Source organism: Carlito syrichta, unplaced genomic scaffold (assembly GCF_000164805.1).
Source record: "Carlito syrichta isolate Samal-C Ts95f unplaced genomic scaffold, Tarsius_syrichta-2.0.1 Scaffold316389, whole genome shotgun sequence".
Classification (NCBI taxonomy): Eukaryota; Metazoa; Chordata; class Mammalia; order Primates; family Tarsiidae; genus Carlito; species Carlito syrichta.
Window position 1 is genome coordinate 226147 of NW_007260485.1, and position 21455 is coordinate 247601.

Consider the following 21455-nt stretch of genomic DNA (forward strand, 5'->3'; position numbering starts at 1 on the left):
TGGCGAATGGGGCGCTTCCCTGTTTCCTATCCACTCACTCATCTTTCCAGGTTTTCTGCTTTTCTCTTCGGGGTACTTCACGCTAGCCACATGGAAGCATTTCCCTGTGAGCTGATTGTGCTGCCTCTGAGCCTTTACCCTCAGTTGCTTCTCTTAGCTGGATTGTTTTTCTCAAGCCCTGTCTGCTTGACGAACTCCTTTCTTCAAGTACCTGCTCAGAGTTGATTTCTTTATAGCCTTCCTTACCACCACCACCACCACCACCACTTCCAGGAACTGCAGCAAATACTGTTGGGTTAAGATGAGTATTTCCTCTTCTGTTCCCAAATGGCATGTGATCTCCTTTAGGGCAGACACACATTCGTCTTTCTAGTTTCATTAGTGCTAACTGTAATTGGTGCTGATAAAGGTATTCTCTCTTTCTAAGATGGTGCATACCATACTTTATGCCCATTCTAAAGGAAATTGTAGCCGGAGAGTTAATCTTGTAAAGTTGTTCAGCATGTGACTTATTTGTGTATTTATACATGTTCAGTATTTGTCGAAGGCTTACTCGTGCTAGGCACTGTGCCAGGTGATTGAGGTGGCAGGAAAGATGGCTTGGAAGGAGACTTTGAGGATTTGAATAAGGCCAGCACTTCTCTGTAGGGTCAGAGAGGAAATGGACCAGTGAATTTGGATTAGGAAAAATTGCAATGACATAGTACCAACTATTGAGAATGGTTTTGATACTGTCCTCCTAGCAGGGTGCTTACCAGTTATTTAGTTGGAAGTCAGTAAATTGTTTAATTAATGAATGAAGAACCAGTTAATTTACCTGTTAACTGAAGTAAAATTTATACATTTAGAATGTTGGGTGTAATTTTTTTTCTCCTGTACTCACAAACATTTAAACTTGTAGCCTTCAAGGTATATAAATCAGAAAACCAAATGATTAATGGTAGTCTGCATCTGCAGAACTTCTTTCTTTGAGAAGGCATGTTGTTATGATTTGAAAAAGATAACTTGCCATTATGAGTTAGAGTAGATCTGCGTATGATATATGCTTCCTGTTGTAATTTTTTTTTTTTGTGAAACTTACTAAAAGTCTCCCCAATACTTTGTTTTATGTGTTAATGAATTAGCCCTCAAAAGGAGATCCTTAAGATCACTTGTGAAAGGTTTGTGAATGGTGATTTCCCTCCTTTATATGTTCGTTTTATTGTATGATCCTTCCTTTTAACGTGACTTGCCCTTACCCCTTATCCTCCACACCTTTTTTGTTTTTGCAGTATCTCTTGCTCCTCCTCCTCCCTCCATCCTACAGGTAACTCCTCAGTTACCTTTAATGGGATTTGTGGCCAGAGTCCAAGAAAATAGTAAGTTTATATCTTCTTTATGCTGTAGATCAGATAATAGGCATAAAATGTCATTTATATATGATTGACTCAATAGTCATTCATTTGCTGATACTTCAGATTTTTAAATATTATGAACCAGTCACTGTCTGAATGGTTAGTGGGGGCTAATAAAATAATTAAGATGAAAATTTCTACTTTCAAATAGCATAAAATGTAGTAGTGAAGATAAGACAAATGTAAAATAAGGCACATGTAAGAAAAAAAAGCTCACTTCTAACTGAGGAGATACTCTTTAATCACCAGATGTTCCATCTTCTTCTCTGAGTTGCTTAGATCATTAGTAATCTAGTTTCCTATCACTGGAGGTTCAGGGGTATTGTAGGTGGCTTGAGAGTCTTCCTTCAGTCCTAAGATTCCAGGTGTTTAAAGGGCCACGCATGGTAGAGCCCAAAGGACCAAGCTGCCAGTGTGTTTCCCAAGGAGCTTCATAGATTGCAAGTGAATTTACCTTGGCACTTGGTTCTAGTGTTGAGCCATACGGAAGCAGGTAAATTATTTTACTGACATATTGACTCGTCTAAGGAAGCTCAGGAGACTCATGTCTACAAATTAGGCCTGTATCAACATTCAGTGAGAAATGGACTGTCAGACCAGTGAACATAGTCTGCATGATTCTTGTGAGCAGTCTTCCTGAGGGGCCACGTCACAATTGTAAGGTTACTTGATGGACTTGCAACTAGGGGAATTCTGTTAATTAAAGATTTAGTATAATCATACCATAGTACCATAGCCTGACGTCTACATCTCATAACAAGGATGGCCTCACTGATGGGATAGAAATATTTGCAGTCTGTTGCTTAGATCTCCTGCTTCCGTGGAGTGGGTGCTCCAGCCCTAGTGTATAGACTCTGTGTGAGCAGGGGTTTTTCCTGTTTTGTTGCTGGCTCTTCCCCATTCCTGGGAAATGCATCTGACGCACAGCAGGTGCTTGGGTCACTCCTTTTGTCTGCTGCTGTTGCTGACTAAATGCACCACTCTTATGGACACATTCTTTTTTTTAGCTGTGTTTGTATTTTAACTGGTTGTGATCCAGTCCTGCTGACATGAGAGCTCAGTATCTCTTTAGGTATCTTTGCATCTCTATTTGCTGATTTTTAGAAATATATATTCTACTAGTGGAAGGTTCCCCATGAACATTTGTGACTTTTTAGGAAGTTTTGTTAAATCTAAGAGCTATTTTCATATATAATCAGGTACATATCATGTGTTTTTCAGTTATGCTGTTGGGGTCCACTGTTCTTTTGACTTGTGTGTGCCCCACACTGGCTCAGGTCAGAAAACGACCTCAGCAACATTCACTGGTTTAGGGTGTGCCCAGCACAGCCACAGTGTGATCCTTTGCTGGGCCTGTGAAGTCAAGTGTAAGATAGAAAGTCACTGTTCTTGGCTCTTTTTTTTTTTTTTTTTTTTTTAATTCTCTGCTGCAGCTTAGGATAAGTTGGACCAAGTAGAAAGGGATTTAATTAGAGTACCAGAATTGAAGGACTTTACAATGCTAGTTCCATTCTGCACACCTATACAAGTTGGAAAGTCTAAGCAGTATTACAGTAAAAAGGAATTTTCTCCCATCACAAATCCAATGTAATCACAATGATTAATGTGGATAGTTAGTTGAATAATACTCTTTTGTAGTATTTTTCTGTTTGGGGTGATTTTTTTTTTTTTTTGAGTCAAGGACTCACTGTTACTCAGGCTGGATTGCAGTTGCACGGTCATGACTCACCACAGCCTCAAACTCCTGGGCTCAGACGATCCCTTCTGCTTCAGCCCAAGTAGCTGGGACTACAGACATGCACAGTCATGCCCAGCAATTTTTTTAGTTTTTGAAGAGACAAGGTCTCACTATGCTGACTAGGCTAGTCTTGAACTCCTGGGCCCCAGCACCCCTCCCATCTTGTCCTCCCAAAGGCGCCCACCCCTTTCTGTTTTTACTGTGCACCTTGGAGAGTTCCACCAATCAGATGCTATTGCATGTTCTGTGAGATGATGTCACTCATTCTGAACAAAGTAGTTCTGAGCAGCTTCTGGAATAAAGGACTGATCTTGAAACTGACACTGAAGACTAATTCATCAAACAGGAATGTTTTATGGGAAAACAGATTTTTCTTTGCAAAAAGAAAACAACAACCAAAAAACTAGATTTGAAAGTTGTATAGGATTATAAAGCAGGATGTCATTAGATTTCACCTTTAGTGAAAGTTGCAAAGTTTGTGGAAACATCAAAATGCTTCATGAACAGACCTCAAAAGTGCTGTTTTATTTTATTTTATTTTGAGTTGGAGTCTCACTCTGTCACCTAGACTGGAGTGCAGTGGCCACTCCTGGCCACCACAGCCTCGACCTGCTGGGCTCCAGCGATCCTTCCGCCTCAGCCTTCCGAGTAGCCGGAATTGCAGGCATGCGCTACCACGCCCGGCTGATTTTTTGATTTTATTGTAGAGATGAGGTCTCGCTGCCCAGGCGGGTCTCGAACCCGCGGGCTCAGGCAATCCACTCACCTCAGCCTCCCAAAGGCGTGGGATTATAGGCTGAGCCACGGACCCCAGCAAAAGTGCTGTTTTAAACTTAATACTATTGAAGTGCATGATAACCAATTTAAGACTTGAAATGAGACCGGGCTCAGTGGCTCAGCCTGTAATCCCAGCACTTTGGGAGGCCGAGGCGAGAGGATTGCCTGAACCCACAGGTTTGAGACCAGCCCAGACAACTTGATGAGACCTAATCTCTACAATAAATAAATAAAGAATTAACTGGGTGTAGTAGCGCATGCCTGTAGTTCTGGCTACTTGGAAGGCTGAGGCAGAAGGATCGCCGGAGCACAGCAGGTAGATGCTGGGGTGGCCGTGAGTGTGCCACTGCACTCCAGCCTGGGCAGTGGGAGTGAGACTCCAACTCAAAAAAAGAAAAAAAGACTTAGAAATGTCTTAAGTAGGTGACTGTTAAAACATTATAGCAGCACTACTTATTAAAAAGTCATTCCCAGCTAGACTCGGTGGCTCAGCCTGTAATCCCAGCACTTTGGGAGGCCAAGGCGAGTGGATTGCCTGAGCCCGTGGGTTCGAGACCTACCTGAACAACTTGGTGAGACCTTGTCTCTACAATAAATCAAAAATTAGCTGGGCATAGTAGCACATGCCTGTAGTTATAGCTACTTGGAAAACTGAGGTGAAAGGATTACTGGAGCCCAGCAGATTGAGGCTGGGTGGCTGCGGTGGCTGGGAGCATGCCACTATACTCCAGTCTGAGCAACAGAGTGAGACTCCAATTCAAAAAAAAAAAAAAGAAAGAAAGAAAAAAGTCATTCCCTAATTTGACCACCCTATCACAATTGATTACCTTTTCCATCTTTCTATAGTCATATACATTTCTCCCAAACAAAATGTATACGATAAAAAACACTGTGTATGAGGTGTGCTGTGACTGATTTTACAAACTATAGCAGGACTTAGACATCCAAAGACTGTTATCCTTTTCAAAAACATCCACCTTGGAAAGATGTATACCTTTCTTTTGGAATTATCTTCAAAGTTTTCCAGGTGTGTTATTTTGGAGGTATTCTGAGTAGCAGATACTTGCTCTGCATTAAGCTTGATGTTTGGAGGAGGTCTGGAATCACTGGGAATCAGCTATAGTAATCCGCTGTACTGGGATAAGAAAAGCGCAGCTATGACCCATGCTCCTCCTTCAAGTCCTGCTGTGGCTCTTCGCTGCTCTTTGGATAGAGTCCAAATTGAATTCCTCTTCAGCTTCCTCATAACTCTTTTCTTCTGAACTGTGGATAGTCCTTTGAACATTTCCTGCTTTCTTACCTTTTACTTGTTTTACTCTTTATATTTGACATGAAGTATCCACCCCCAGACCATCCTACCCTCTGCCTCCATGAACTCTTACTTCTCCTTCAGTTTTCCTAACCAGAGGTTTGGCCAGTGCTCTGTGTTCCCATAATATCTTAGCGCACTCAACATCATCGAATTGTAAAGAACGGTTTGGTTGTCCATGTCCCCATCATTTTTGCCCACTGCTCAACATAATGTCTGGCCATAGCAGGCTCTCAGTTGATATTTGTTGAATGAATAACAAATGAAACCTGACTTAAAAGTTATTAAATTTATCTCATCCCATGGTACTGTAGCTTTCAAGATAACAGGCATTGGAGTTCAGGTGCTCTTCTACTCACTTGCTGTAGGAACACACTTAATCTTGAAAAGGCAGTTTCCACATCTATGACATGAGGATTAAAAACACCACCTCATTAAAGGTAAAGATTATAAAGGGCTAGCTAAGTAGTTGGAACATTTTAAGTAAAAAATGGTAACTTATGTTAGTCTTACTAAACTGGCAGTTATAAGAGAGGTAAAAATGAGCAGTGGCAGCACTGTTGAGTAATTTTATAGTGTTATTTCTCAACGTGATTGTTTTGAAAGTCCCTTTGGGTCTTTGTTTTTGTGCAGTTGTTTAAAGTCTTTTTACCTTACAAATGCAGATAGAATGTATTTTTCTTTTCCACTTGAGTATATACTAAAATCACTTGTTTGTATATTTTGTTTATTAATAAAAAGTCATTAGGACTAAAGGATTTTTGTTTTAATGAATAAAGTTTTAAAGTTTATGGAGCAGATCGGCATAGAGTGACCCAGCAGGTGGGAAGCCCAGGGAAGCAGGACAGAGCATGGTGCTGGTGTGGCTGGTCCACCAGGCTTTGGCATTCCCATACCCACTCGATTCCATCATAGGCTTTCGTAAAGCACAGAAAATAAATGAGATCGCCCAGAGAATTGCACAGAAACAGTAAGGCACCTCATAAGTAAGAAATAGTGCTACTGATGAGAACTGGGGAGCTGACATGCACATCCAATCACTGTATTCCGCTGAGCTGTTCACAGGTGTATTATGAAAGTGCTGAGGTCTCTGAGTTTGGAGATAATCTTTTAGATGTTACTGTAGCCTGGAACCTGAGCTGTAGAGGCAGCTCTCCATAGGAGACATTTGAAACATTTAAACATTGTAACATTTAAACATTGAAACATTTAAACATTAAACATTGAAACATTTAAAATCACTCTGATCCTACACTTGGGCATTTAGCCTAAAGAAATTCTGAGTTAAAAGTTAGTGTGAACTAGTTGAAATTCTACAAACAAACAACATTTCTTCATGGATGAAGTTAATCAAGTTGTTCATGATTTTTCCTACTTAGTGTGGTAAGGTGCTGTTTTTTAAAAGTTCATTGAGAGGATAGCAGCAGATTCTTAAATTTGATTATTTCCTGGACTCATTCTGATTTGGTTATAATTGAAATATAATTATAAACATCCAAATGATTAATATTCCTGGTAACTTCTCTTTGAGTATAGTGTAGAACTAAAGTATATTGTATTGCTCTCTTTGAAAAGAGGATTTTTGTTAGGATAAACAGATTCCAATGGCTGAATTAATTATTTTGGCTAAACTTTATTCACCATTCATTAGCACTAACCTAATAGGGGGTGGGGAGAGAAAGTCATGCTTGAAGAAATTAGAACATTATAGTTAGTGGGAGGGCTTGTCTTGCTCACTCAGTTTTTGAAAGATTATTATTTTCAAGTCTAAGTTTATATTCCATGCACCTAGAAGCTTGAATAGGAAATACTGAACTTTGCATAATGTATAGTTTGTTGTCAGCTTGATACATTCTTAGTTTCAGATACACCACCTCCACCACCACCTGTGGAAGAACCAGTCTTTGATGAGTCGCCTCCTCCCCCTCCCCCTCCAGAAGATTATGAAGAGGAGGAAGCAGCAGTGGTTGAGTATAGTGATCCTTATGCTGAAGAGGACCCGCCATGGGCTCCAAGATCTTATTTGGAAAAGGGTAAGTTTCTAAGAACTTCTGGAGGATGGGAAAGGACTGCTAATGGAAAGGAAATTTCCTAGTACTGAAGAGAGTCTTGTTTTTGTTTTTTACTAAGTAAAGTTTTATTTATTTGTATTATCCGTGCATTTTAGTTGATTTAGCTTCTTACAAGGTTCGTGATTTTGAAAGTTACACTAATAATATTCTGTGAGTATTTGATTAACTTTTAAATTGATGGATATCTATTGTTCCTGTTAAACATTCTATTTATGAATAGTTTCTTTAAGACAAAAATCACAAAAGCAAATTTCTGTTTCTTTTGGCCTCAGGAAGAGGATTATTTTCCAAATTTTTAGTTATTCTTATTGTCGTGCTTTAGAACATTATTTTGAGTCATCTTATGTCAGATATTTCAGTATAAGTGTCTATAGACTCAAAACTGAAACTTTTTCTGAAGGAATAATGGCTTCTCAGTTTCTTTGCAGAGTAGTATTGGGCATTTCTTTTAGTGGAAAGTTGCTTTGATATTAGCTAACTATGACATAGCACTTGGGGACACAAGCATCCACATCTTGTCAGGGCTAATCACCTCAGGAAAAATGTGTGCTATATGGAAGGTTTTCTGTTAAGGAAACTGAAGCTCCTAACCAACTGGGTCTCAAACAGGCTAAACGTTAGAATCATCTAAGGAGCTTCTATAAAGAAACAGCAGACTTCCACTTCTGGCCATGATAGAACAAAGTAATCAGATTTGCCCTCCCTCCTAAAACAGGAATTACACATACATAATAATAGTTTTCAAACATTGGACAACAGGCACTGGCAGATTATGACCCCAGCGAGAAGGAAATAAAAATTATTTGTTATATAGCTATTATAAATGCCACATATGATCAAGAAGGTAAAGGAAAACAAACACGAGAGAGAAGTGGAATATATTTTTAAAAGAGAGAAAGAAGCCTGGTGCAGTGGCCCATAATCCTAGCACTTTGAGAGGTGGAGGCAAGAGGACTGCCTGAGTCCAGGGGTTCGAGAACAGCCTGGACAACTTGGCGAGACCTCATCTCTACAATAAATAAATAAAAAATAGGCAGGTGGTGCTTGCCTGTAGTTCCAGCAACCTGGAAGGCTGAGGCGGAAGGATCACCTGAGCCCAGCAGGTCGAGGCTGTGGTGGCCGTGAGTGTGCCACTGCACTCTATCCTGGGTGACAGAGTGAGACTCCGACCTAAGAAAAAGAGAGAGAAAGAGAAACCCATGCGGTATTTCTGGAGATGAAAAATGCACCCTGCAGAAGAAAGGATCAGCAAGCAACTCTGATGCTGTGACAATAGAAAGTATCCAAGCAAAGCACAGAGAAAAAAGAAAACAACAAAACCAGAGCAGCAGATACACGAGACAAGATTGAATAGTCTTAATGTACACAAGGGGAACCCAGAAGACACTGGAATTTATTAAGAAATTGTGTACTTATTCTTACATGTATAAGCTCCAGTCACCTTCAAAGTACTCTTCATCTGATACATTACACCTATTGAGACACTTTTCCACTGCTCAAAACAGTTTTTTAATTCATCAGTTTGAATGCCTTTGAGTGCTTCTGTGGTTTTTTTGTTTCACCTCTTCCACATCAGTAAAACGTTTCCTTTTGAGGACTTTTTTCATCAGGGGAAACAAAAAAAGTCACTAGGTTGAGATTGGTGAAAAGGAGGAGGGTGAGGTAGGGGAATCATGCAGGTTTTGGTCAAAAATTGCTGAGCACTCAGTGTGGTATGGGCAGGTATGCTTGTAAATCACCCATCATGAAATGGGCAAATGAGTTGAAAGAATCTCCAAAAAAATTCACTAAAGCCTAGCACAACTTCTCACAATGGTAGCTGGTACACTGATGCTGATGGGTTTCTAGAACACTTACTTAGGGGGGGAAGCCTGTACTACAAGGGGCCTGCCCTCCAAAAAATAATTCTGGATTTTTTTGGGTCTCCCCTCATATGACATTGAGTTCCCACCAGAGGTGAAAGGAAAAAGTTTTGAAACAATAATGGTTAAAATGTTTCCACATTTGATGAAAACTACTAGTTATATATTGCCACCTCACAAATTATTCCCAAATTTAGTAACTTAAATAAAATACATGATCTCTCAGTTTCTTACCATGGCTTCTCTGGGCCCCTCAACTCAGGGCCTTTGCTGTGGCTGAAGTCTGGGTAACACCTGAGACTGTGGGCATCCCAAGACTTGACCAAGAGAAAATTTGCATTCAAGCTCACTCATGTGTCATTGACAGAATTTAGTTCCTAATGGGTTGTTGGCCGGAGAGGCTGTTTCCTCACTGGCTATTGACTAGAGGCTGCCTGCACTTCTGGGCCACCTGGACTTCTCCATAGGACGGCACACAATATGGCAGCTTTGTTAAAATGGTAAGTGAGAAGAGCAAGCAGGACAGAAGCTAGGCTTTTTTCACCTGATTTTAGAAGTGAAAACCTGTCAGTGTGGCATTGTGGTCATGTTCTATTCATTAAAGCAAGTTAGTAGGTTCTTGCATAAAAGGCACTGTGAGGCAGAAAGCATTGGGAACCACTTTCGAAGGTGTCTACCACAACAACTGTAAACTCATAGATCCAGGATGTTCATTAAACCCCACACAGAAGAAACATACTGCATAGAAGAAACATACTATCATTCCAAGGTACATCATAATAAAATAAAAGCCAATAATAAAGAGAAAATCTTGATCAGAGGAAAAATGACACATTACATATAGAGCTACAAAGATAGGAATGCAGAGTTCTTATCAAAAACTGTAAGAGCAGTGAGCAACAGCTTGAAAGTAATGAAGGACTATGTCAACCTAAACCTTTTCTTAACAAAAAAAAAAAAAGAAAAAGTTCTAAACTAAAGATCTTTCAGACCAAGAAAGGGGGATTGTGGTTTTAGGAATTTCTGGTATACTTGGGAGATTTGTTCCAGGCCTCCCGAGTATACCAAAATCTGCACATACTCAAGTCTCACAGTCGGTTCCATGGAGCCCACCTTTGCAAAATGTGGTATGTGCGTTTTGTATCCCACAAACATTGTATTTTTGATCTGCATCTGGTTGAATTCATGTATAAGTGGACCTGTCATGTATAAGTGGACCTGCACATTTCAAATCCATGTTCAAGGGTCAGTTGTATACTCAGCTCAGGTTCATATATTACCTGTGAAGTAGAATACTCTTTGAAGACAGAGTAAGATAAATTAAAGCCATATATTGTAATTGTTAGAATAAGCAACAAGAACAAAGAAAACAAAGAGGTTTAGCTAATATGTGAGTTGGAGAGAAACAATGAAATAATTTTTAAAAAATTCCAAAAAGAGGCAGGAAAAAAAAAGTGAGACAAATATAACTTGAAGCCGGGCTCGGTGACTCAGCCTATAATCCTGCGCCTTTGGGAGGCTGAGGTGAGTGGATTGCCTGAGCCCACAGGTTCGAGACCCACCTGGGCAAGCAGGACCTCATCTCCACAATAAATCAAAAATCAGCCGAGTGTGGTAGCGTGCGCCTGTAGTTCCAGCTACTTGGAAGGCTGAGGTGGAAGGATCATCGGAGCCCAGCAGGTCAAGGCTGCGGTGGCCGGGAGCGGCCGCTGCACTCCAGTCTGGGCGACAGAGTGAGACTCCAACTCAAAAAAATATATATATAACTTGAATTGCAAGATGCTAAGTTAAAACTCAGCATATAGAGATCCATGCTGGAGACTTACTCTTTTCTCTGGGTTTTCTCCCATGCATACATGAAGTATATATGTTAATTAAAAAAATAAAAATGAAACCCACCATATCAATAATTGCATCAAATGTGAAATGTTTAAACATGCCCAATTAAAAGGCCGAAATTGAGAGATTGGATAAAGCCCAGGTCAGCCTGGGCTTCGAGATTATCAGCTCAGTGGGTGGGCCAGCCAAGCCCCAGAGAGGGTCATCTCTGAGGGACTGGTAAGCCTAGCCCCGGGGTGTTGGCTTTAATGGGCTGGCAAACCAAGTTCTGAGAGTGTTGCTGATTTGGTGCGCTGGCAAGCCTAACCCCCGAGTGTTGGCTCTGAGGCTGAGAGTGTTGCTGATTCAGTGGGCTGGCAAGCCTAGCCCCTGGAGTGTCTCAGCTTATGGAGTCTCGCCTTTTTCAAGCAGCTCTCCCAGTTCAGCCGGCTCCATCAGCTGGCAAGCCAGCCTCCGGGGTGCATGACTCTTCACCTCCAACCATCTTCTGCAGCTTTTCAGGTCAAGCTTCTTGTTTTGTGCCCAGGAAGAATGTGGTAAGTAGACAGCTAGAAAGTGAGAAAGCAGGATTTATTGAGAGGACAGAAAACCTCCCACAGTGGAAGGGGACCCGAAAGGGTTGCCAGTTTGGGGCTGAAGCCTGATGCTTATATAGCCCAAAGACTGAGGCAATTGGCTAGCACTAGCTGTGAGCTGATTGGTCTGCACTAGCTGCTCTGATTGGTCAGCACTAAGGACCAATTGGCAGGAGGTAGGGACCTAATGGTGACCTAATTGGTTGCTTTTCCATCCCAGCAGTGGGTACTTAAACTCTAGCTTGTGAGGCTGCAGCAAGCTTGTTTACCAATGATGAGCCTGAGAGGCCTGCTGGAAGTTTGCTCAAAATGTTACTGGAGGACCTGCCCTGCCTGCCTGCCTGTCTAGCTTTTCTCTAGCTATCTCCTGTCTCATGTCTATAAGAAAACCACTTTATTATTTACTCAGAGTTGAGGGTCTCTTTCTGACGCCCAGGCTGGAGAGCAGTGACATGATCACACCTCACTGCAGCTTTGACCTCCTGGGCTCAGGCAATCTTCCCACCTAAGCCTCCCAAGTAGCAGAACTACAGGCATGCACAACTGTGGCTAATTTATTTATTTATTTATTATTTTTATTTTTGCGAGACAAGGTCTTGCTATGTTGCCAAGGCTGGTTTCAAATTCCTGGGCTCAAGCAATGCTCCCACCTAGTCCTCTCAAAGTGCTGGAATTACAGGCATGAGCCACCACACCCAGCCAAGGAAAACACGTTAAGGACACTTTGTCTAAAAGTAAAGACTAGAATATTTATCAAAAGCAAACTGAGATGACTGTATTAATAGCAGACAAAATAGATTTCAGAGCAAGGTATGTTACCTGCATAAAAGATGGGGATGCATAAATGAATTATTTAATTAAAGAGGAATAGCAATCCTAAATATATGCACACCTAATAATTGAGCTTTAAAATACATGAAGCAAAAGTAGATAAAACTGAAAGGAAAAATACGAATTGCAGTTTGAGTTCAATATGCCTTTCTAAATTATTGATAGAAGAAATAGAAAATTAGTAAGGATATAGAATGACATGAGCAATACTACCAATGAACATGCCCTCATTGAAATTTATGGGTCATTTCATCCAGTAAAGTCAGAGTACACATTCTTTTCTCGTGTATGAATTCCCTGAATTTATTTTCACTGATATAGATCACATTCTGAGCCATAAAGAGAAGTTTCAAGAAATAGAGAGGACTGAGGTAATGCCAAGTATGTTCTCTGACCACAGTAGAATTTCGCTGTAAACAAACAACAGAAATATATCTGGGAAATCCCCCAGTATTTGGGAATTGAGTACCACACTTCTAAGTAATCCATGGTTCAAAGAAGAAATCACTAGGGAAACTAGAGATTATTGTTAACTTAATTGAAAATAGCATCAATGTGTGTGGGATGCCATACTTGGAGGAAATTTATGACATTGAATTATAATATTAGGACAGAAGAGTTGATAAGAGATACAAATTATAATTATCAGAATTGAAAAAGGGTTCATCATCACAGATTCTGCAGATATTAAAAGGATAATAAAGAAATAAGCAATGCTAGCCTATAAATTTAGCAACTTACATGAAGTGAACAGATGTTCCAAAAGACATAAACTATCAAAGCCCCCTAAAAAAGTAATAGGTTTTAAAAACAAGGTAACCTGAGTAGCCCTATTTTAAGAAAATTGAGTTTGTGGTTTAAAACCTTCCCTCAAAGAAAATTCTGCGTGTATATGGCTTTACTGAAAGTTCTGTCAACCATTTAAGGAAAACATAATACCAGTGCTGTGCAAACTTTCCCAGAGAATAGAAGTGGAGGGACAACTTCTCACTTGACTTTTATAAAGGCTTTGATATCACAATTACATAGACATTGCAAAAAGATAAATCTGCAGATTCTTATCCCTCATAAACGTAGACACAAGAATTCTTAAGATTTTCACAAGTCAAATCCAGCAATTCATAAAACGGATAATACATCATAAGTAAGTGGAATTTATAACAGGAATACAGGGTTGATTAAACATTTGAAAAACCAGTCTATGTACTTTACCACCTTCTCAAAGGAAGAAAAAACCCATGTGATGATCTCAGTTGACTCAAAAAAAGTTATCTAATAGTATATAACACCTGTTCATTATACAACTTCTAACAAACTAGGAGCAGAGAGAAATTCTTCCACCTGACAAAAGGTATCTGGAAAACCTGCTGCTAACATTTTGCTTAAGTAGAAGCTAGTAGAAGACTGACAGTTATAACTTTTAAGATCAGAAACAAGATAATGTCTGCTTTCATATTTCCTATTCAATATTGAATCAGAGGTCCCAGCCAGTGCAATAAGGCCAAAAAGAAAAAACAAAAAGGAAAAAAAAGTCAAGTCATGCAAGTTGGAAAAAAAGAAACAAAACTCTTTTTTTTCCTCTATATTTTTTATTTTAAAATTGTGGGGTACAGTTAAGGGCTACGTATACAATATGCATTGTGCAGGTGCCCTTGTTGATGAGGTGTGCCCCCTGCCATCCCCGGACCGGTATCGACTACCATTAATCCCACCTCCCTTCCCCTCTGTCCCACCTCCCTTCCCCTCCCTGAACAAAACTCTTTATTTGCAGATCTGCAGAAGATACAATTTTGTATGTAGAAAATCCTGAGAAATCTATTAAAAAACTGGTGGAACAAACAGTGAGTTTGTTAGCAAGATTGCAGGCTACAAAATTATTATATAAAGTTAATTGCATTTTTATATATTACAACATACAATTAGAGATTGAAGTTTATAAAACAGTGCCTTTTATAACATCAGAAATATGAAATACTTAGAAATTTAACAAAATATATGCTAGGCCTGCATGATGAAAACTGTAAAACATTACGAGAAATTAATGAAGACCATAGGTGATTTTTGCTGTGATTTTTGATTATTATGGGTAATAAACTAGTTTTTCTCATATTGATCTTTAGATTGAATGCAATACCAATAAACATCCTAGCGGTCTTTTTTACAGAAATTGACAAGGGGAATCCTAAAAGTTATATAGAGATGCAACAGACCTAAGAGTTAAAAAATTTTTTAAATTTATATATTTGAGTTGGAGTCTCACTCTGTTGCCCAAGCTGGAATGCAGTCACACTCACGGCCACCCCAGCGGCGACCTGCTGGGCTCTGGCAATGCTTTCGTCTCAGCCTTCCAAGTAGCCGGAACTATTGGCATGCATTAGCATGCCCGACTAGTTTTTGTGATTTATTGTAGAGACGAGGTCTCGCCAAGTTGCCAGGGCTTGTCTTGAACCTGTGGGCTCAGGCAACCCATTTGCCTTGACCTCCCAAAATGATGGGATTACAGGTTGAGCCACTGAGCCCAGCCTAAAACATTTTTTACAAAGAAGAATGTTGGAGGATTTTAAACTACTTGATTTCAAGGTTCTATAAAGCTACAGTATTCAAGACAGTAAGTTGTTGGTATAATTATAGAAATATAAATTAATGGAATAGAATGTAGAATCCAGAAATATATTCATGCATGTTTGACAAAGGTGCCAAGGTAAATTGATGTAGAGAAAGATAGTGTTTATAATAAACTGGGATAGAACAATTGGATATCCATTTGCGACACATAACTTTGTCCCTTACCTCATCATACACACAAATTAACTTGAAATGGATTTTAGCCCTGAATGTATAAAACCTAAGCTATAAAACTTCTGGAGGACAATATAGGAGAAAATCTTTGTGATCTTCAATTAGAAAAAAACAATTGTAAAGAGCACATGAAAAAACGAAGCATAGGCAGGGGGTGCTGGCTCACACCTATAATCCCAGAACTTTGGGAGGTCAAGGCAGGAGAATCACTGGAGGCCAGGAGTTTGAGATCAGCCTGGATAATGTAACAAACCCTGGCTCTATAAGACAATTAAAAAATTAGCCAGGTGTGGTGGTGCAGGCCTATAGTCTCAACTACTTGGGAGGCTGAGGCAGGAGGATTACTTGGGCCCACGAGTTCAAGGCTTCAGTGAGCCAGACTGTACTTCAGTCTGGGTGACAGAGAGACACCCTGACTCAAATCAAACAGAAAAACCCAAACATGAAGTGTAAAAGAAGATGTGGATAAACCGAATCTCATTAAATGAAACATTTCTTTAAAATACACTGTAAAGAAAATGACAAAGCAAACCAAAAACTAGGAAAAGTACTTGCAAAGGGGACAAGTTGTAGAAAAAGATTTGAACACACTTCACCAAATAGTTAAATGAATAGCAAATAAACATATAGTCACCATTATTAGTTAATAGGAAAATGTAAACTAAGCTACAGTGAATCAAACTAAACACTACTATGCACTCTCTGATGGCTACAGTGAAAACGCTGATAATGCCAAGTGTTGAAGATGGCATGGCAAAACCGGAGCTCTGAATACATTGCTGATGAGAATGCTAAATGTTTCAGCTGCTTTGGAAAACAGTTGGCAGTTTCTTAAGTAGTTAGCTGTAGTAGGCCATCTGATCTGGCAATCCCCTCATCTATGTATCTGCTTAACGGGAATGAAGACATTTTCCATATGCCCAAAGACTTGGACTCAGATGTTCATAGCTGCTTAATTCACAATAGCCAAAACTTGGAAGCAACCCAAATAAATGTCTTTTAACTGGTGACTTGCATAAACTAACACTGGAATATCCATCCAGTCAATGGGATACTATTCAGCAACAAAAAGGAACAAGCTACTTGTATAGTGAACAATATGGATGGATCTCAAAAGTGTCATACTAAGGAAAGAATCCATACACAAAAACTCCACACTTTATGATTCCATCTCGGAGAAATCTACAGGTTCCAGGGTTTCGGGCACTGGTGGGTGAGAGAATCTAATTACAGACTGACATAAGGGAACTTTTACATGGTGGATATACTCTATATATGGTTGTGATCATGTTAAACAGAAATATACATCTGTCAAAACTCATGGAATTCTACACTTAAATGGTTGTGTTTTGTTTCCAAATTATACCTTAACATAGCTATTTTTAAGGGAAAAAACATGATGCCCGAGTCATTACACTTGGGTGTGGCACTGGGCAGGGACATCAAACTCCCTAACTGACTTTAACACTTCTTCTGGCAAAGTGAGGTTGGTTTGTAGCTCTTAGAAACCAGCTCACTTATTCCTTAAGAGAAAAGCACAATGAAAAAAAAATCAGTTCTTCAGTGGACATAGACTTAGAAGAAAATACATTTTTTTGTTCAACTGACTCTTTTTAAAGTTTGGGAGACTGTGCCTGAACCATTCTCTAAGATGTTTTCCAAGTTTGGTTTATCTCTGTTAAGTTCAGGTTTTTCAAAATATGAAAACCAAATAAGCTCTTCCTTTTTCTCATCTGACAAACGATTGTGCTTAGCGTATGGTTGCATTTTTTTGTGCGTAAATGTTACAGTCTTTACCTGCTGACTCATTTGCTGCCTGAGATCTGAGTCTCAGCCCTACCTGCATTTTAGAGTCACCTCTAAATGAGGAGCATTTAATGTTTACACCTCCATACTTATTAGATTAGAATCTCTGGAAGTAGGGCCCAGTCACCAGAATGTTTTAAAAGTTCCTCAGATAATTCCAAGGTTGAGAACCACGGCCAGAGGAAAAGGTTTATTTTAATCGACCACTGCCCACATTTGCCAAGTGGGGAATAACGTGTATGTGTGCATGTGCATGTCTCGGTTTAACCTGGGTGGAGAACATTTTTTTGCATTATCATGTGCCTATCATAACACTAGACTTACTATATACGTATAGTGGTTTCCCAAATTTGCAAACTCAGAAACTGAAGCTCAAAAATAAATTATGTTATGGAATGTAGCAGGAAATGTTACACTTTTGCAGAAAAGACAATATATGTCATAATAGTTATTAATTTAAAAATAAGCTAACATATTTATATATGTTTACCATGTACCCCTGTGCTGTGTATTTTATGTGAATTGCCTCATTTAATGTAACAGCGCTTTGTAATGTTAGCACTTTTATAATTCCCGTTACGTAGTTGAGCAAAAAGCTTCAGAAGGGAAAAATACGTGCCAGCTGGGCCGAGTGGCAGAGCTGGGATTTGGATGGGTGGTGTGACTCTGAGGCCAATGCTCTCAACTGCTGTTCTGACCTTGAGCAATGGTTGAGTCTTGGCTGTCCAGCTTACTAGAACTGAGTTCTTTCTGGCAAATATCTACTTTTATTTGCCACTGCCTACTTTATATCCTTTGTATAAAGCTATCTGTTCTTTTGTTCTTCTGGCTTAGTGACAGAACTTGTAGCTAGAAGTATAAACGGCATGTGGTGATTGTCAGATCACATTTCTCTCCTCACAAGGCTGTGACAGACTTTCATCTTGTTCATCTTTGTGTCTCTCAGAATCAGCATGGAGGGTCTATTAATGATTGTCAGAAAATGAATAGTGCCATTAATTCTGTTGGGATTCCTAGAAACCTCCTCAGAGGACGTGGCATTTGTGCTGTGCCTTGAACGATGAGAAGGAATTTCTCAGGCCGAGAAGAGCAAAAGGAAGGGCCTTCGGAGCCAGGGCGTGGCTGTGGGGGCTTGCTGAATCGTATTCGGTGCCGAGGGCGGGTGGGCTTGGGGGGAGTGGGCAGTGTGAGCACAGGAAGGAGGGTGCGTTGTAACGAGCTGGTGGGAGGCCTCGAGTGACGCTGCTGAGGTGTTTGTATTTTTTAAGAAATCTGGTAGTAGAGGGCAATTGAGAATTTCTATGCAGATTAACGAGACGATCCCATGTATTTACATTATTTTTTCTTGAGGCACCTGGTAATAGCGGAGAGAGTATTGGAAAAAAGGAACAGTGGAGTAGGGAGGCCAGGCCGGTGAGTGCTGTTTGAAGTAGATGACGAGGGCCTCGGCTGAAACTACAGTGCTGCAAGCCTGCTCACATACAACATGGATTCCAATGGAAGGCGTTTCCTCAGGCACTGTCACCATTTCCAACTCCTGCAGTTATTTGCCAAAAATCAAATATTGCTGTATCCTCAAAAATCATGTTTTATGATGTGTCATTAGGCCTCTTCTTTCATTTTGTTAAAAGCAAAACACTGGGAGCCACCTACCTTCCAAAAGGATTGGTTTACTCAGTCAGTTGCACAATTCTAATACCAACACCAGCATTTTCAGTGGCCCCTTTGGTACCCAGAACTATTTTACATTTTAAGTATTTTAACAAAAGTACCTCTCACTGTACTTTTGTTATATAGGATGCCAAAAAGGAAATAACACCTTTTTAAAAAAAATTATAAAGATGTGGGGTACAATTTAGGGTTAGGTATACAACCGTTGATTATGCAGGCACCCTTGTTGATGAGGTATGCCCCTCCCTCCCCTAGCAGTTTCCCTCACCTGCCGATCCCACCCCCGCTTCCCCGACAGTTTCCCACTACTGCCAGTTCCTTTCTTATAGTATAATTGTTCAAGGTCTGCTTATGAGTGAGAATGTATGGTACTCTGTTCTTTGTTTCTGTGATAGATCACTGAGTATGATCCACTCCAAATCAACCGAAGTTGCCGTGATGTCCATGTTTGTCCTTCTTTATGGCTGCATAATATTCCACTGTGTATATGTACCACATTTTAAAAATCTAGTCCAGCTTCAACGGGCAGCATGGTTGGTTCCATGTTTTTGCTATTGTGAATAGAGCTGCAACAAACATACATATGCAGGTATCTTTTAGGTAGAATGATTTGGGAAATAGCACCTTTTATGACTGATGCCTGACTGAAGGCATGATGTCAAGCAGATCGGTTTTAGGGAGCAGGATTTGAAATCTAGAAAGAGAGTTTATAAATCCACATGTCACTCATACTGCTTGGGAAGCTCTTCTGGTACGCTGAGTGACACATGTGCCCCATTGTAAAGATGGGTGTGGTGACTAGGGTGGTGACATGATGAGGGACAGGTGTTTGGATCTGAGAGGTTTAGGAGATAGAATGAACAGGACGTGGGGCATGGGGACTAGTGGGGAGGGGCAGGCAGGGATGACTCAGGGAGCAGAAGGAGAACCAGTAGAAGATACTGTCATGGAAATTACGGAGGAAGGTGTCAAGGAGGGCGCAGTAGGTAATCATCATAGCCAAACATGACAGGAAATCCAGTTAGGGAGAGGACAGGGAAGAGAGCCTGTGGGTCTCAAAGTTAGGAGGCCATTTCATTTGAGTGAACAGTTTCACTGGAATGGTGGGGACAGAAGGGAGCTGCCACACTGATTAAGCCACATTATCACCAGTAGGTTCTAAAATATTTCTTAACTTAGAAAGCATTGCTAAGTAATTTAACAGACTCTTCATTGATAGAGTCAAGGTTAACGTGGCTCTACCTCAGGTCAGGTTATACGTAAATTCCAAATGACGTTAAATGAGGCTTTACTGATGTAGGATAAACTTGCTATTTTTCAATTAAATAAAATATTCTCAACTCACAATATATGATTTCATACAAAGAGTATATTGAAATGGATACTCTTACTGACATCTGATTTTCTAGTGGCTTGCCAGGTTGGGATACTTAATTGCTGGGTGTGGCTGCTCGAGCCTTTTCCAGTATTTGGTGGTCATTCTTTGAAGCTCAGACTAGTCACTCTTATGTAAGTCCTCATTTTGGACTTTATTATTATCATGTGTTACTTTATTATCACCTCAATTTTTTCCCTAGTGGTTGGGTCTGTTTATTACTGACTCAGTAGTTGAATAATGTAGAATATAGATGAATATAGAAGTACTCAAATACTAGGCCCTGTGTTCAGTGTTAGGGAGACAGAAGAGTAGGTGGAACCTTCCCTTGGGAATATGTAGTGTGAAGCCTGGATGCTTAGACTGCTGGCCCTTGCTTGTTTCTGTGTATTTGGCGAGAGAGTTGCTGGAGTCCTCTTGTTGATCATCACCACTGTCCTTTGGCACTGTTATTCTCTGCTTAGACTCAGCTCTGCAGCATTTAAGCTGAGAAGTTTTGTTCAGTTACAGATCTTCATAAAATATTCTAGAATGCCATTCATTGGAATGCTGAATATTAATGATGTACTTTGAATTTAGAGTGTTTTCACTTCAGCAGAAACATTGAAAAAAAACAACGAAGGTACCATTCAGCCTTCTCTGTTTCAACCATAACTGCATAGAAACAGATGTTTACATTTTCTTTCAAAGATGTTTCTCTTAGCTGGGTGTGGTGGCATACTCAAGTGGGAGGATCGTTTGGGCTCGTGGGTTTGAGATTGCAGTGAGCTGTGGTACTCTAGCCTGGGCGATAAAGACCTGTCTTTGTGTGATATATACAATGCATTATTGGAAAATACTTATTAAGCTTTCTTCACTGCTGCCAAAACCATTTTTTTTTTAAAGTTGGAGTCTCTGTCACCTAGGCTGGAGTACAGTGGCACACTCACAGTCACCCCAGTGTCAACCTGCTGGGCTCTGGCAATCCTTCTGCCACAGCCTTCTAAGTAGCCGGAACTACAGGCGTGTACTACCATGCCCAGCTAAGTTTTGATTTATTGTAGAGACGAGGTCTCACCAAGTTGCCCAGGCTGGTCTCGAACCCGCAGACTCAGGCAATCCACTTGCCTCAGCCTCCCAAAGTACTGAGATTACAGGCTGAGCCGCTGAGCTCAGCCCAAAACCATTTTTTAAGTTGCCACATATATTACATTTCTCATTGTCAGCCTCAGTATTTTGAACATTGGTGAAAACAGAGTAAGACGGTCATATTTAATATATGCCTCTACTGTGTTTCTTGCAGTAAGTCAAGTTTACATCCCTTTTGATGAATAGTTTTGTGATGAAGAATTAAATGAGGTAATCTAGTGGTGTATATCTTTCCCTGCATTGAGAATGAATATTCTTTTTTTTTTTTTTTTTTTTGGG

General features: G+C 40.1%; 1 protein-coding gene across 9 annotated transcripts in view; it reads left to right on the forward strand.

Moving 5' to 3' along the window:
* Nucleotides 1-21455, forward strand: part of ABI2 (abl interactor 2) — a 68239-nt gene that overhangs the window by 38671 nt on the left and 8113 nt on the right. For 5 of the 9 annotated variants that reach the window (XM_008074304.1, XM_008074301.1, XM_008074302.1 and 2 more), the window contains 2 exons: nt 1272-1358; nt 7078-7251. In XM_008074304.1, coding sequence (XP_008072495.1) covers nt 1272-1358; nt 7078-7251 — 261 coding nt within the window. The remainder of the gene's footprint in view (nt 1-1271; nt 1359-7077; nt 7252-21455) is intronic. The other 4 variants (XM_008074306.1, XM_021707126.1, XM_008074305.1 and 1 more) reach the window with 1 other exon arrangement.